Raw genomic sequence first — 15,791 nt, forward strand, 5'->3', positions numbered from 1 at the left:
GCCACCTTGTTCTTCCCACAAGGCAGATTCTTAACCCCTGGACCACCAGGAAAGCCCTGATCAGAGAATTCTCAAAATCACCAAAAGGGAGCGTAGAGAGCGTTCAGCGTCTGAGCAGGTGCTTTAAATGAAATGTCAGACTAATGTTTTTACTGTTTCAAGTCAAAGGCCCGCATTCATCTCCACAAAGATGATTTGTGTAAAGAAGAAATTTTCTATGTAATGAAGAAAGTGGGAGGCATTCCTGACAAATTTTTTGATAAGAAAATGAGTCCAGAATTTGTTACCAGATTGTTAGCAGATCTTCATATTTTGAATGATGTCACGTAAGTCATTAAGGCACGTTTTTTTTCTCTCTCTCTCTCTTTTTAAAATAATTGTCTATGGAAGATGCAGGTTGGCTGTTCTCTGAGGATCCTTATCCAGGAAGGCAGAGTTTGACTTGCTTTCTTTTGAGGCCCACCTGTGATATTTTTGCCGCCTTAAAATGGAGCCTGGGCATGGAAATTACATCAATCAATGATGCACAGGGCATCTTTATCTTTTTTTAAAAAATGTGGTTCAATGTGTGTTGGGTTGGCCAAAAGTTTGTTCGAGTTTTTCCATAAGATCTTACAAAATCCCCAAATGAACTTTTTGGCCAATCCAGTATGCTTTATCACATAAAAAACATTTGTTGAATAAATTACTAATGTCAAAGGATGCTCATCTTCTTAGGGGAACAGCAGAAGGGGATCCCTACTTATTAAATATGTGGAGGTGATCCAGGACAAGGGAGTGGTTTGCTTCTTGGGGGAATTTTGTTCCAGAACCCATTTGGCTCCATGACACCTGACTATTCCTGTCTCCTGAGAGGTCTCACTGACATTTGATTCTTCTAATAGGACTGAAGTCCTAATGTTCCAGATACTGGCCCTAATAAACTGAAACCACAAGGTTCTCCTTTTCCTAATCTCCCCACAGCAGGTCCTGTGGGGCCAGCATTTGGGCCTCAGTCACTATTATATACCATCATGCATTTCTTCAATTTTGTCTGGCTCTTGTCTCCTTTGGGGAGGAGCCGGACAGACGGGTCTGTGTTCCTTTTCTTTCTGCCACTGTGCCTGGAGCTGAACCTAGGGCCTCCACAGGCAGTGCCTGTGAGTAGAAGTTTATACAAATAGCTTTAAAAAAGGAAAAAAGTGGAGCAGACTTGAAGCACCTTGAGAACAGAGACAATCCTGTTCATTTCTATCACATCTCTGCGTTCACACCAATGCTCACCTCTGCTCCACCACTACGGGCACTAGCTGCCCTGGTCTGTCATCTCTTTCCATTTCTACCCCAACCGTCTGAGCAAACGTGATCCCCATAGGGCTGTGCTGTCTGTGTTCCTGGCTTAGCGTAGAGTCAGAATCCAAGAAACACCAGTCCAAGTCTGACATCCCCTACCCCTACTAAAGGAAACGTAATCCAAAGCACTGTGGACATTAGTGAAATAGCGTAGGCAAAAGCTGCTTTTTAATTAAGCCTCGTACAAACATGCCTTCTGTAGAGGCTGTTCACCAGGATCCAGACCCCTGGCCTAGTGGCTGTGAGATTTGGACTCAGGGTCCCGTCTCTCAGAGGAAGGGATGCTGAGAGTAAACCCCTCAAGGTGTGGTGGGTGAGGATGCAAGGAGGTCGTGTTTGGGAGACGCCGTGGATATGGCACACAACAAACCACCCTCAATTTTTAAAAATCCAACCCAACAATTCACTACCAGAGGTTCTGATGACTTTGGGGAATTAACATTTGTTAAGAAGAACCCTGAGTGCTGGAAAGGGAGCCAAGGTTCAACAACAGACCCTGAGAGAAATTGAAATAGAGAAGTTCATGACTCACGGGTGGTGGAGGAGGTCCATGGTGCACCTAGTGGGGCCACACGGGGAGGTCAAGGCCAACTGCAGGCAGAGAGGTGGCTGGACCTGATGGACACGCCCTTAGGCCTGGGTGGAGGGCTTTGGGGTTCCTGGGCTAAGTCCGGATTGCTATTGACCAAAGAGCGAACCCCAAAGAGCGGGTTTTGGTAAACTTCATGGGAGGTTTATCTAAAAGGTACACAAGGGAAGGCTCCAGGGGGCCCAGAGCAGCTGTCACCTAGGCCACTGGGGGAGGGTCACAACAGGAACTCACCCGTTTGTGACTCTGCTCCAGGAGGGCCAAGTGTCAGGTCCAGGCTCTCACAAGCTGCCTGGCCACACAGCATGGCTGCTGAGGCACCAACATTATAAAGCAGTTTAGCTAAACTCTCAAGAGGTCTCAAAAGAAACCTCCCCCAGACTGAAAATAAAAGTCATCCACAAGGATATTCTACTCGCAGAATACCAAAAAAAAAAAAAAAAAAAAATTTTAACAGTCTCACCCTCTCCTCAGAGAATCAAATCTCAGGAGCTACTTAGAAGGATTCACTTCCTCTCTCCAAATCTCAAATGTCCTAAGCTTGTTCTGGATTCTCCTCTTGCTGCTTCAGCTCCTTCCCCTTCCTTGGTCTGCTTTCCTCTCTCCACCTCTCTGCAGCACTCAGCTTTTCCCAATATACAGGAAATCAGGCCTGGAATGTCTCTCCACCCTCTCCTTGCCCATCACCCACCCCCAAGGCTCAAAGCCCGGAGGTCAAAAGGAAAATCTGAGGCAGGAGGGAAGGCTTTGCAGCTCCACTTCACTGAAGCTGTCCTCCTGTCCTACTCGGACGAACACACAGTCCTCTTCTCTCTCTGGGACCCTGATGACACACATGTCAGGCTGTCTGTCATCATCCCAGGGCTCTCAGATGTTCTCCTTTAAAAAAAATTTTTTTTCTTTTCGTTTCAGTTTGGATAATTTCTATTAACCATCTTCACATTGACTTTGCTCAGCTGTATCAGATCTACTGATGAGCTTGTCAAAGGAATGTCCTATTGCTGCTGCTGCTTATTTCTAGGATTTCTTTTGGACTCTTTCTTGCAGTCTTCACCTCTCTAATGAACTTCCCTATTTGTTCACATATGTCCATCTTTCCTATGAAACCCTTTGGCATCTCCATCATAGCGACTGTCAAGCCCTTGTCTGACAGTTCCAACATCTGGGTCTTATTTGAGTCTTGTGCGTATGTGCTAAGTCACGTCAGTCGTGTCCGACTCTTTGCAATCCTATGGACTCTAGTCTGCCAGGCTCCTCTGTCCATGGGGTTCTCCAGGCAAGAATACTGGAGTGGGTTGCCATGCCCTCCTTCAGGGGATCTTTGCCACCCAGGGATTGAACCGGAGTCTTTTGTGTCTCCTGCTTTGGCAGGTGGGTAAGTTACCACTGGGCCACCTGGGAAGCCCATTTAAATCTTATTCTTTTAATTACTTTGCCTCTTGACAATGGAGTTATTTCTTGCTTTTTGTGTCTGATAATTTTTTTTTAATTTAAAGCTAGGTATCATGCATAAAACAGATATTCTATTGAAAGATATCATGCATGAAACTGACATAAATATATTTTATGATTTGAGCACATCTCCTCTGGCAGGCCATGAATGTGGGGAGTTGGGTCAATCCAGACTGGAGATGAGCTGAGTTTCAGTTTTGTTGCTACTATGGTTACACTTCAGGGCAATGGTTCTCCCGTTACTGCGTGCTTACTGTGGAGACTGGACTGGAGAATTTTTCTCAATTTTTCTGTCTCTCTCCAGGCTCTCCCCACTGACAGCTGTTGTTTGGTCCCCTATGTGTGATGCTAGCCTCTGGGGTAACAAGGGGAGCTGTTGGACATCTGAGCCAATCTTCAGCTTCAGTCTTAGTCAGGTCCTCTGTGTCTAGGCCTTGTGGGTGGGTCTGGTGGGTATTGGGTGGAAGTTTCCAGTCCCGCCCCAGTAGTAGAAGACTTTGCCTTGGCTTTTGTATAGAATTGGGGGCCTGGTAGCTCAGTTGGTAAAGGATCCACCTGCAATGCAGGAGACCCTGGTTTGATTCTTGGGTCACGAAGATCCCTTGGAGAAGGGATAGGCTACCCACTCCAGTATTCTTGAGCTTCCCTGGTGGCTCAGATGGTAAAGAATCTGCCTGCCGGTGGGAGAACTGGGTTTGATCCCTGGGTTGGGAAGATCCTCTGGAGGAGGGCAAGACAACACACTCCAGTATTCTTACTTGGAAAATCCCAATGGACAGAGGAGCCTGGCAGGCTACAGTCCATGGTGTTGCAACGATTCAGACACAACTGAGTGACTAAGCACAGCACAGGGGGCCCAAGACCCTTCCCATTCCTTCCCCCAGGGTAGAGGGTTAATGCTTCCATCCCCTACATCCATGGGTCTTCCCATGTGCCCTGGGTGGGGGGCGTGGAGGGGAAGTGTTTGATGCCCCTCCTCTAGCAACTGAGATTTCTGCTTGGTAGGAGGGGAGGACTTGACTGGGGGCAGGGTCAGTGTCCATCTGATGGTCACATCCAATTTCCTGCTGCCCACCTGCCCTGCAGAGAGGGCTATTTCTGACCTCCTGCCTTGTTCCTAGTCTTTCTCATGAACCCCTAGTGGGGGCCATGGACAGAAGCCTGTGAGTCAGTGTGAACTGCATCTGACACATCTCCCCATGCTTGGTCCCCAGCACTTGAGCATTTGTAGCTGGTTCCTTCTCGCCCACATGGACAGCAGACACCCTTCATCCTGTGCTCTGCCCACACGATGAGCCAGTCCCTGTGACCCATCTCTCCTTAGAGGGGCCCAGTCTTCCTTGGAGTTCGGTTTCTGGTTTGCCTTGCAAACTCAGCTTCCTGAAGAGTTCAAGAATTTATGGTTTTGCAGTTTGTCGGGCTTTTTTCCTTGTTAGGCCACAAGTGGTGCTCCTGGTTTTCTACATTCCAGGCAGAAGTGGGACTTCTTGCCCGGACTATTGAAATAGACAATTCTTTGTCCCCTTCAGTCTGCTCGACACATTGTACCAGAAGGGATGACTGTCAAGTCTGGTCACGATGTGCCTTGCGCTAAATCCTCCTGGTGGCTTCCTGACTCTCTTAGGATGACCACATTCCTTCAGGAGACCTACACGTGGCCCTTTCTTGCTTAGTATTATTTCTTTTGGGGCACACCACATTGGATGTGGGATCCTGGTTTCCTGACCCAGGATTGAACCTGCACACAGCAACCCTCTCCCAAACAAGGGAGGGCTGGAGGATAGAGAGGTGGCTATTTCAGGGGAATGACAGTTAAAGATACTACATAGCCAGCCCCGTTTTGTGTTGGACCGGGTGCCCAGGTGCTACCTGTCTGCACCTGACTGTTCTAGAAGCCAGAAGATCTTGGAAAATAACCTGGACCACAGTGACTCTCAGACAGGTGCTGACATGTAAACGTGTCACGGATTAAAAAAAATAAAATGTTTGTTTTGCTGTAAACAGTAAAAGGGAAGGAAGTGAGGACTTGTTTGATTTAAATGAGGTTATTAATAGGAAAAGATTCTAGGGGGTGTCTATTATGAAACGTTACTAACCGGCTCCTTTATATTTGCAGCTCTGACATACCCTCTAAGACTCGTCTTTCTTGTGACATAACATGCTTTTCTGGATCTGAAGATATACCACTGGATATGGAAGGTGAAGTGATCTTGATGGTTTGAGGTGTTTTATTGAGATATCTGATGATTTCCATGCCAGAGGTGCTGGCATGCCTTACAGCACAGATCTGATTTTTTTAAATGTCCTGTACTAGTACATAAATCCAGTCACACTTTTTTTTCATACACTACAAGGGGATATGTAATACCCATGCTTCTTTTTATATCCTTAAACTATTGCTATACTTCAAGTAAGTGTCTTTTTTAAACGATTCGTTTGTGTAAAAATGGTCTGGTCAGTATAGGGCACAAAGGCAAATAAAAGTATTAGTGTTAACAACAACAACAACAAAACTCTCAACTGGCAGTTACATGGAGTAGAAAACTGGTCCTGGTTTTATCTAGTGTAAACGGAGAGATGTCAGTTGTGTGTAAAATGGGAGAAGGTGGGTGATACCACTGTATACTGCTAGGTCTCTGAGAAATTAAAAATTCAGGGTGTATAGAACATGAGACCATGGAAGTAACCCTACGACTAGTGTGCTCTTAGAAAAGTAACACCTGGGAGTAACTCTGTGGGTGGTGGCGTCATCTGTTATTAAATACAATTCTGTTTTTTCAGCCTGGAAAGACGTAACCAGTGGAAGTTTCGACAGTTTTGTGCTTCCAGGAAACCACTTCTATCTTATGGAACCTTCCAACACAAGCTTCATCAAGAAGTACATAACCAAGACTCTAGAAATATCAGCGTTCACCTCTTGACAGATATCTCCCCTTCTTGGTCTTAAAACAGTCCAGTTGATTATCTGATACTCTTCTTCAGTTTTTTAGAGTAGCTTAGGACTTTGTTTCAGAGATTGGAAAATGATACATTTGCTGCTGTCAGGGTGATGGTTATCTACAAATGTATTTCCCCAGAGCATTTACGTATCTAGGGGATGAAAGATGAATGGGTCAAGAATACTTCCGGGAGGGTCTTTCTTCTTTGTATTAGAATCTCATTTGAGTCTCATCTGTGGAAGGTTTGTCAATGAAATTCCTGCTTGGTCGATGATTTATTTCTTCCTTTCGGTTATTCTGACAGTGAAAATCACAGACAGGGGAAGTGCTTGAAATGAAATGACTGTTTCATTAACACACTGTGGCCCAAAGCCTGATCTCACCTTTTGAAATATAGGGTTGCCCCATTCAATGAGGAAATGTAGCCTACTGTTAAAATAAGACAGCCCTGAATAATCATTGCTGCCTGTCCTGGCAAGTCCCCGGAATGCCTGTAGCCTTCTTAGGTTCTCTTCTAAGGGGTTCCTCCAACCTGGATTGCCTGTTGTCTCTGTGTGTCCCTGCTGCTCTTTATGCAATGACCAACTGGGACTCAGGGCAACTGTTTGGGGTCTAGTCCTTGGCATACAGAGGGTCAAGCACAAATGCCAGACCCAACAGGCTGCCTCAGCTTTGTGTGTGATCATCTGAACCAGACATAGAGAGAAAGCACACCAGTTGGAAACAGACAGAAAAAAAAAGGGGGGAAATTAAATAGGAGAATGACTTGAGTCCGAGCAACGGCAGAACACCACTGGTAGGATTCATACATACCTACTGCCTGGATGGAGAGGCACCATATCCCCAGGGCTACGTGGGTCCTGCCATCTCTGCCAAATCCCAAACTGTGTGTGTCTCTTGGAATCCTAGCTGTTCAATTGGCACCTTGATTTGTTATCTCCCTCGGTTCTTCACAATAAAGCCCCTACTTCATGCAACCAGTGTCTCTTCCTTATGGCTTCAAATGCTTGACACAGCTTGACACACTAAAATGTCGCTTCTAAAGCATGGATGTGTTTGGGATCACATAATAGGGGGTTGTGTTTTTGTTGGTTTAAAAATAGTATATAGAGAATCTTAGTAAGTTTAAGGGAAATGCACACAAGAGGGATTTTTTAGAATGTATCATTCTTTTTAATATTTATTTATTTACTTGGCTGCAGTGGGTCTTAGTCGCAGCATGTGAACTCTAAGCTGCAACATGTGGGATCTAGTTCCCTGGCCAGGGATCAAACCCGGGCCCCTGCATTGGGACCTCTGAGTCTTAGCTACTGGACCACCAGGGAAGTCCCCATTGTTTCTTTTTAACAAAGTGAAAATAATACAAAATTCACCATGGCCGGGAGAAGGGTTTTGAGTTAGAATTCATGTAATACATTTGAGCTAAAGGTAACCTCAAGAAACTATGTTCCCTGTTTAGTACGCACTGAACTGTGCTTTACTCTTTGGTGTAGGATACAGGGCTCCATTCTGGAAGGATTGGTGCTAAAGGAATCTAGATTTGTGATTATTCATTCGAACAACCTGTAGTTACTACAGTCCACAAATAGGAATCTCATGATGCAGCCGACGCCAGGCTTTTGGGGTGGATGTGAGGTCCACACAGGAACAGCTCGAAGAGTTTCTGAGCCCTCCGCTGGAAGAGGGTGTGGACTTCTTCGTGGAAGGCTTCTGTCTTTAGGCAACACTTAGTACAGAGGAGAATCACCTTTACTTTCCAAAGTTTTTCAGATTAGAAATCAAGCTAGATTTGTTTTTCATTAAACTTTTTATTTTGAGGGAACTGTAGATTCACATGGGGTTCTAAGAAACAACACAGAGCTCCCCAGTTTCCCCAGATGGCAACATCGTGAGAAATTCTAGGGTCACCGGCCAATCAGGGGATGACATTGATACAGAACATCCCATCACCGCTGGATCCCTCCTGCTGGCCTTTTAACATCCTCCCCCATTCCCCTCCTCCTTGGCAATCACTGTTCAGTCCTCAAGGTTTGTAATTTTGCCAATTCAAGAATGTTACATAAACAGGATCATACAATATACAACCTTTTGGGACTGGCTTTTATTTCACCCAAAATAATTCCCTGAAAATTCATCTAGTTGATCCAAAATTTTTTTTCTTAAGTCACATGAAATCAATCTCTCACACAACACCAAACCTACACCCTTCAGCAGGGGACAGGCACCCAGTCTGGAAAGATTTCTAGCCTGTGGAATCTCAAGCAGATGTTAGGACTCTGAAAATGAGACCACCTTCTTTCAGAGAGCCTGTGGACAGCCAAGTGAGACTGCAAACTGGTCCAACAGACACTCCAGATTCTGCATTTTCACTCTGATAAAACTGGACTTCAGAGGCGTACTGCACAGTCTGTCATCACCAGCTACTACCTTTCAGCCTGACGTTTTTGTCTTAAGCATAGAAACTTGAATAGTTGATAGCCCATGACAGCTTTTATTCTTTCTTTGAAGAGTTTGAGATAGACTCATAAGTTTATTTTTTAAAGTTTTGTTGCTTGCTATCAGGTTTTATATAGTATACACTTTTAAATTAAGGTAGGATAATTACAGGTACCTCATTCAATTCTTACCCTCTGAGATCAACATTTTCCCCTTACCCTACAGATGAGCTTTAGCAAAGCTTCAGTAACTTGCCTTGGGTTACCTATAAATCAGTCACTGAAGGGAGCCTGGAGCCGGGTGTGTCTGTATTGCTGAGGCTCCGTGTTGGTGTGAACCCCAAAGCTACACAGTGAAACAAAGACCCTTGTGATTAGTTCTTAATAAACTGTGCTGATTATACCAGTAAGACCACTTCACTGCAGAAAAAACAGAGGAGTCAAAAGAACAGCAATGATTAATGTTTTTGTGTACACACTACCAGAGCAACACTTTAAAAAGAACTCTTAAAAATTGCCTGGTTTTAGCAAGTAAAATTTCGTTAAACATGTAGTTTCAGCATACCTCTAATTCAGAATGACAAGTCATGTTACCAGCAAAAATATTGATGACCCATCAAGAGTCACAGTGCATTTCTCCCTAAGTATTAGGTCACGATACCATTATGAAGGCTTCAAAAGGAAAATTCTGTCACGGGCTGGATTCTAGATTCCGTATTTTTCTATTAGCTCTTTTGCTTTAGAAATATAGGCATTCATGGCATCTTCCTTTGATAATCCTAGAAAGATACAAACAGGTTGACTCACCGACCGATGTATGTGGAAATTAAGAAGGTTCGTGTAACATTTAAAAAACTAACTACCTTTTTGAAGGTTCCAGGCTTCCCACTTAGCCTTTCCTTTTAGATCTAACAGTGCTGGACACTCTGCCAAAAGAAGGACAGATATTCACAGGATTACTTGTTATTTTATGCTTCTACACTGTTCAATAAAGTGTACTGTTATTTTTAAATATGACAGCACAATACCAATATCTATGTCTCCAATTACAGACTGTTTGTAGAGTCCATAGAGCTCTTTTAATTCCTCATCATCTGGCCTGGTTTTCAGCTTCCTCACGTCTTTGGCCGCCTTGTCAAAATCAGCCTAAAACAAAAAGACACAGTGCATTTGCTAACTTTTGGCAGGTTTATTTGCTTCAGGGGAACTTAAAGAGGACAGGAAGCTTTCAATCAGAAATGAACTATTATTGCTCTGGTTCCACCAGAATTATTCTTATTTTAACTTGTGGATACTTCCTCTGGTCCTTACCTGTTACATGGACAATGCACCTATGTATTTGATACAGAGGACAAAATAAAATTCTTAATATTTAAAATGTTTATCTAAATGTTTAAAAACTGAAGAATACATAAATAAATGGAAAGATATTCCCTGTTCATGGATAGAAAAAGTTAACAGTTAGTAAAATGTTCATCTTACCCAAAGTCATCAACAAACTCAATGCAATTCACTATCAAATTTCCCATGGTATTTTTCATAGAAAGAGAAAAAGCAATCCTAAAATGTGTATGGCAGAGAAGGCAATGGCACCCCACTCCAGTACTCTTGCCTGGAAAATCCCATGGATGGAGGAGCCTGGAAGGCTGCATGCAGTCCATGGGGTCACTGAGGGTAGGACACAACTGAGCGACTTCCCTTTCACTTTTCACTTTCACGCATTGGAGAAGGAAATGGCAACCCACTCCAGTGTTCTTGCCTGGAGAATCCCAGGGACAGGGGAGCCTGGTGGGCTGCCATCTATGGGGTCACACAGAGTCGGACACGACTGAAGTGACTTAGCAGCAAAATGTGTATGGAACTATAAAAGCTAAAGCAATCTTGAGAAAGAAGAACAAAGCTGGAGGCATCACAATTCCTGATTTAAAATAATATTACAAGCTATATAGTAAGCAAAATATATGGTATGGTACTATATGGTACTGACATATAAACAGACACAAAGATCCATGGAACGGAGTCAAGACCCCAGAAATAAACCCATGCATATATGGTCTATTCGTTTATGACAAAGGACCCAAGAATATACAGTACAGAAAGGACAGTGTCTTCAGTCAACAATTCTGGGAAAACTGAATACACATGCAAAAAAATGAGACTGGACTCCATCTTACACCACATACAAAAATCAACTCAAAATGAATTACAGACTTGAACATGAGATTTAAACTGTAAACAACTAGAAAAATACATAGAATGTTCCTTGACATCATTCTTAGCAATGATTTTTGGATGTGACACTGAAAGCAAAACTAGTTAAAATGAAAATAAACACAAGAGACTACAGCAAACAAATAAGCTCCTGCACAACAAAGGAAACCATCAACAAAATGAAAAGGCAGCCCACTGAACGGGACAAAATATTTGCAAACTGTATATCTGATAAGGGGCTAATTTCCAAAATACATACAGAACTCATATGACTGAACATCAAAAAAAAAAAAAGCAAAACAATCTGATTTTAAAAGAGTCGGGAGATTTTTCCACAGAAGATATATAGGGACCTGAAATGATGCTCCACATCATTAAGCATCAGGAAAATGAAATCAAAACAACAATGACATATCGCCCCATATCTGTAAGAACGGCTATGATCAAAAAGGCAAGAAATAGCCAGTGCTGATGAGGATGTGGCGAAAAGGGCACCCTATACACCTTGGTGGGAATGCAAATTGATGCAGCCACTGTGGAAAACAGTGTGAAGCTTCCTCAAAAAAATTTAAAAAAGAACTACTATATGATCTCACAACCCACTTTGGAGTATTTATCCAAAGGAAATGAAATCAGTTTCTTGAAGAGACATCTAAATATACTAAAATGTGTCAATACTAATGGCCTCTATTGGTAAGTTTCCTGTTCTTTAAAAAAAACCATCAATACTCTCCAAATTTCCCATAATGTGTACATATTGTATCTATAATAAGGACAAAGTTAAAATGCTACATCACTGCCCTCAGCTTCCTAAGGGCAGGACAGGGAGACACTGTCCAGGAGGTATAAGGATCCTTCCCTTCAGGGTTGGCAGGCATCTCGGGTGTTCTATCTGCTGTGAAGTCCCGTGCCATCTTCCAATGACAGCAACTCAAGTCCTTTTGGCAAGCTAAGCCTTGATACGAATTCTAAGGCTTTTCAGAAACCATGCTAAGTCCCTGCCTTCCAGGAAGGAGTTTTTGGAAGACTGTGCTTCATGTTTTGAGGGGTATGGAACCATCTGACAAGCTCATGAAAGTCTTGGACCCTCTCCAAAGTGGAGCCCTTGACCATTTCCCAGGCAATTTCAGGGGTCCCCTCTATAATCTCTCACCAGGCAGAGAAGAAAAACCCATTCCAGAGCAGGGCCCAGGGCCAGTCTGTCTCTCCAGCATGCCCTTCCCTGGCACCCCAACGTGGTACACTTGTGTTCTACATGGCAGTTTTGATGTGCCTTCTCCCAGCCCAACCACGATGAGCGTGGCAGGAAAAACATCGGGCTCGCATCAGGATCCTGGAGTTTAATTCTAGCTTGGAGACACACTGCCCTGGGACTCTGTGTAAGCAATGGAGAGATTTGGCTTCAGCTCAAAAAAAAGGCATCAGCCTCAGCTGGGAAGCACGAGGATGAAACAAGAATAAGACTGTAAATATTCTTGACTTCATTCTGTTGACTCTGCCAGCCCAGAGCTCACCACTTGTATCACACTATTGATTCAATATGTATTGAACACTTCTGAGGGGCCAGGCCTTGGGAGAGCAGACAGGGATGAATAGGGCAGCCAGCTTTCACAAAGCTCAGCGTCCTGTGGGAGATGAGTGGGTCACAGTGATCATGTGATACTTGCTCAAGCAGAGGAGCAGTGGGTGCCCTGGGACCACAGAGAAGGGAGTAGTCACGAGGGTGGAAGGCACATTTTTAGAGGAGATGATGCTTAGCTGAGCCTGGGGAGGGGTCAGTGCCTAGGGGATGGACAGAGACAGGGAAGGGGGTTCCAGGCAGCCCCAACAGTATTTATTAGGGCTCAGCACAAGGGCTGGTGGGAATGTATTTGTTCCCCCCAAGTATTCAGAACAGAGGATAGGCACAAATGTTCATCTCAGTAGCAAGAGCCTTGCCTTAACAGAGTGCTGGCAGGTGGTAGGAGCCCATCTGAGCCCTGTACCTCCTTGTTGAATACATGAATGAAAAGTGAGTAGATATTAGGAGAGTCTGAAATCATCATAGGTGAGAAACAGATTTTTTTTTTCTTTTAATCTTTGGCCACACCTCACCACATGCAGGTTCTTAGTTCCCTGACCAAGGATGGAACCTACACCCGCTGCGGTGAAGCACAGAGTCTTAACCACTGGACCACCAGGGAAATCCCAGAAACAGGGATTTAAAGGTACAGTCATTTACACTTAATTCCAAGAACTCTGAGCCAAAGGGAAAGTTGGATGATGTTCCTGTGCTGCTGCAGAGCTGGGCTCGCAGCTTTGGGTGAGGAATTTCAACCTCCGCTAAGCTCACTCTGCTGGAGTCGGGTCCTCAGCACCCTGGCTGAAAGCTGACCCACTGGATATCCCCTGCACCTGTGCCTGAAGGGTCTTCAGAACAACTCCCTTAAAACCTCTCCTCACACCCTCTCCCGTTCATGTTTTCACAAGGCCCCCGACCCCACCCTTGGTGTAGCAGTGACCCTGGTGTCACCACTGTCCCATGGGGTGCACCCTGCCATGTACCCAATGCAGACAATTTAAAAATTTTAAAGGATATTTAGTAGTGACAAAAAGCTCATAGTACAAAAAGAGAGAGAGCAAGCAAAATTATATAAAAAGCAAAGTGTGTGTATAAACATATATATTCACATATCACAGAGATGTTTCTCGAACACTTGAGAAAGTAACTTAGTGCTACTGTGATTATCACTTGGGTGAAGGAATGCCTGATGTTTTACTTTATATTATGGGCTTCCCTGGTGAAGAATCCGCCTGGTTTCATATCTGGGTTGGGAAGATCCCCTTGAGAAAATAGCTGCCCACTCCAGTATTCTTGCCTGGAGAATTCCATGGACAGAAGAGTCTGGCGGGTCCATGGGGTCACAAAGAGTCGGACAGAGCTGAGAGACTAACACTTTCCCTTTTTTCCTTTTTTACTTCATATTTGTTCTCTTTCTCTCAAATTTCCACCCTGAACGTATATATTTTTTTCCCTCCAAAGATCATAAGAACAGTATTTTAAGATCGTGGTTTTCCAGATCTCTGCACTTGCCTGGGAGAACCCCTAGACGTGCCCAAGGAGCAAGGGAAGGCCGCAGCCGCCCACACCTCCCTCTCCACGATAGCAAGAGAGCGCTGGGCAGGCCCACCGGGTCTGCCGGGAGCAACGCCGCGCCCGCCCTCCCCCCGCCCGTGCCGGGTTTGCGTCTAATCAGTCCCCGGGGTTCACAAGAGTTGCTATAGGGAGCCCGGCACGCCGTCAACTGAGTGCACCGGTGCGGACTACGCGCAATAAGGGGGCGCTGAGGATGGGGTGGGCGTGTCTCGGGGGTCCCCTCGGACTGCCACCGGGGACAAAGGCGACTGGCAGCAGCAGCCCGAAGCGGCGGGTCAGAGATGCGCCGCGCCCCCGGCGGGCCGTCACGCCGGCCCCACGCCCCACTCGAGCGCTTTTCTCCGGGACGGACGCTCCTCCCCGCCCCCAGCAGTTTTAGCACACCCAGCTCACCTGCAGGGACATGGCGGCTAAACCTGAACGATGCCTGTCTCCAAGTGCCGGGTTCCCGGGACCCCGCGCCCAGAGGCTCCTTAAAGGGCAGAGAGCCTCCGCCCGCCGGCTCCCGTTGGTCGCGCTGCCGGGCCCGGCCTATGCCCATTGGTCGCTGGCCCGCGAGGGCGAGGCTGGGCGGTGAGTGACACCCTCCCGGCCCGCTGGGCCGCGCTCTTCTCCCAGCCCAAGCCCTACAGAGAGTTGTACGCTGCCAGAGGTTACAACTGGCAAGGCGCAGGGAAGAGAATATAAATGAGCTCCTCTCTGCCCCTGACTCGCTGTATTCATTCTCTAGAAGTTGTTTGCAGGAAATCCTGAGAGGTCTCTCTAGGGCACTGACTCACTTGGGATTCCTTTTGATATATACCTCTGTCCTCTGCATGATTCTTAGAACTTAGATGGCAGACAGCCTTTATCTGATGTCTCTGTCTCCCGACCCGTCTTTAGGCACAGCCCATCAGGAATGAAGAGGTAGTTTGCCTCTTTTCTTCTCGTTATAAAAGGAGAGCCACTTACATTCTGAACACGCTCTGCAACCATCCCAGCTGGATTTCAATTAGGGTAAAAAAAAAAAAGCACAGGACTCTTCAACATGACCCCGTTCTTGAAGGGCACAAACTTCAAGTGTCACTCCAAGTCTGCAGACACAGAACGGGGTTGTAATTCACATCTGATTAAATTTTCATAGAACTGGAACTGCATTTTCTGGTCATCTGAGGAGTTCATTACATAGAAGTCTTCCTGGAGCAAAGTGATTGGAAGAAAGGGCAAACTCAGTTTTAAGAAAGCTATTGATTTGAAATGTCTAACAATGTAAACAAGATACAGGAGTTCAAGGCCCTAAAACGGTTTGCCTTGTTTTCGCATAAGAAACATTTTACCTTGTTTTTGCATAAGATTACACTTAAAAATTATTTGCTACATCTTCACATAAATCCCTTGGTTTTTTATTTTCTCCTCAAAACTATTTTCATGGTGAAATCAATGAGTTTCCAAATAAAGGACAAAAAGCAAATTTTAGAACAATATACTGAAAGGAGAATTCCCTGGTGGTCCGGTAGTTAGGGCTCTGCGCTTTCACTGCTGAGGGCCAGATTGGATCCCTGGTGGGGGAACTAAGATTCCACAAGCCATGTGATGTGGCCCCAAAAAAAGAAAAAGAAATTCCTTTTTCTGTCCTTGGCAGAACTTTTTTCAAAATTTCCCAACGATGAGAAGCACACTAAAAGGCACAATGAAAATAGCAGCTGAAGAAGAGCAAG

At 45.0% G+C, this 15,791-nt stretch overlaps 2 protein-coding genes across 2 annotated transcripts in view; one reads left to right on the plus strand and one right to left on the minus strand.

Moving 5' to 3' along the window:
* The window catches only part of OLAH (oleoyl-ACP hydrolase), a 28,850-nt gene extending 21,579 nt beyond the window's left edge, over window positions 1–7,271 (plus strand). Inside the window, exons 5-7 of the mRNA XM_061435574.1 lie at window positions 154–326; window positions 5,490–5,572; window positions 6,155–7,271. Coding sequence (XP_061291558.1) covers window positions 154–326; window positions 5,490–5,572; window positions 6,155–6,294 — 396 coding nt within the window. The 3' untranslated portion in view covers window positions 6,295–7,271. The remainder of the gene's footprint in view (window positions 1–153; window positions 327–5,489; window positions 5,573–6,154) is intronic.
* An 829-nt stretch (window positions 7,272–8,100) lies between these two features.
* Window positions 8,101–14,951, minus strand: ACBD7 (acyl-CoA binding domain containing 7). Its single transcript, XM_061436112.1, has 4 exons — window positions 14,488–14,951; window positions 9,776–9,893; window positions 9,611–9,673; window positions 8,101–9,526 (listed from the first exon to the last, which is right to left on the minus strand). The coding sequence occupies exons 1-4, from the start codon at window positions 14,497–14,499 to the stop codon at window positions 9,453–9,455; spliced, it is 267 nt and encodes an 88-aa protein (XP_061292096.1). The 5' UTR covers window positions 14,500–14,951; the 3' UTR covers window positions 8,101–9,452.
* Between the last annotated feature and the right edge of the window lie 840 nt (window positions 14,952–15,791).

This window comes from Bos javanicus, chromosome 13 (assembly GCF_032452875.1).
Source record: "Bos javanicus breed banteng chromosome 13, ARS-OSU_banteng_1.0, whole genome shotgun sequence".
NCBI lineage: Eukaryota > Metazoa > Chordata > Mammalia > Artiodactyla > Bovidae > Bos > Bos javanicus.

Excerpts from the sequence above, each read along its gene's own strand:
- ACBD7 (XM_061436112.1), bottom strand. Across the intron at positions 9,674-9,775 it reads AATTGGAGACATAGATATTG|AGTGTCCAGCACTGTTAGAT; the intron begins GTATTGTGCTGT and ends TTCTTTTGGCAG. Across the intron at positions 9,527-9,610 it reads AGCCTGGAACCTTCAAAAAG|GATTATCAAAGGAAGATGCC; the intron begins GTAGTTAGTTTT and ends GTATCTTTCTAG.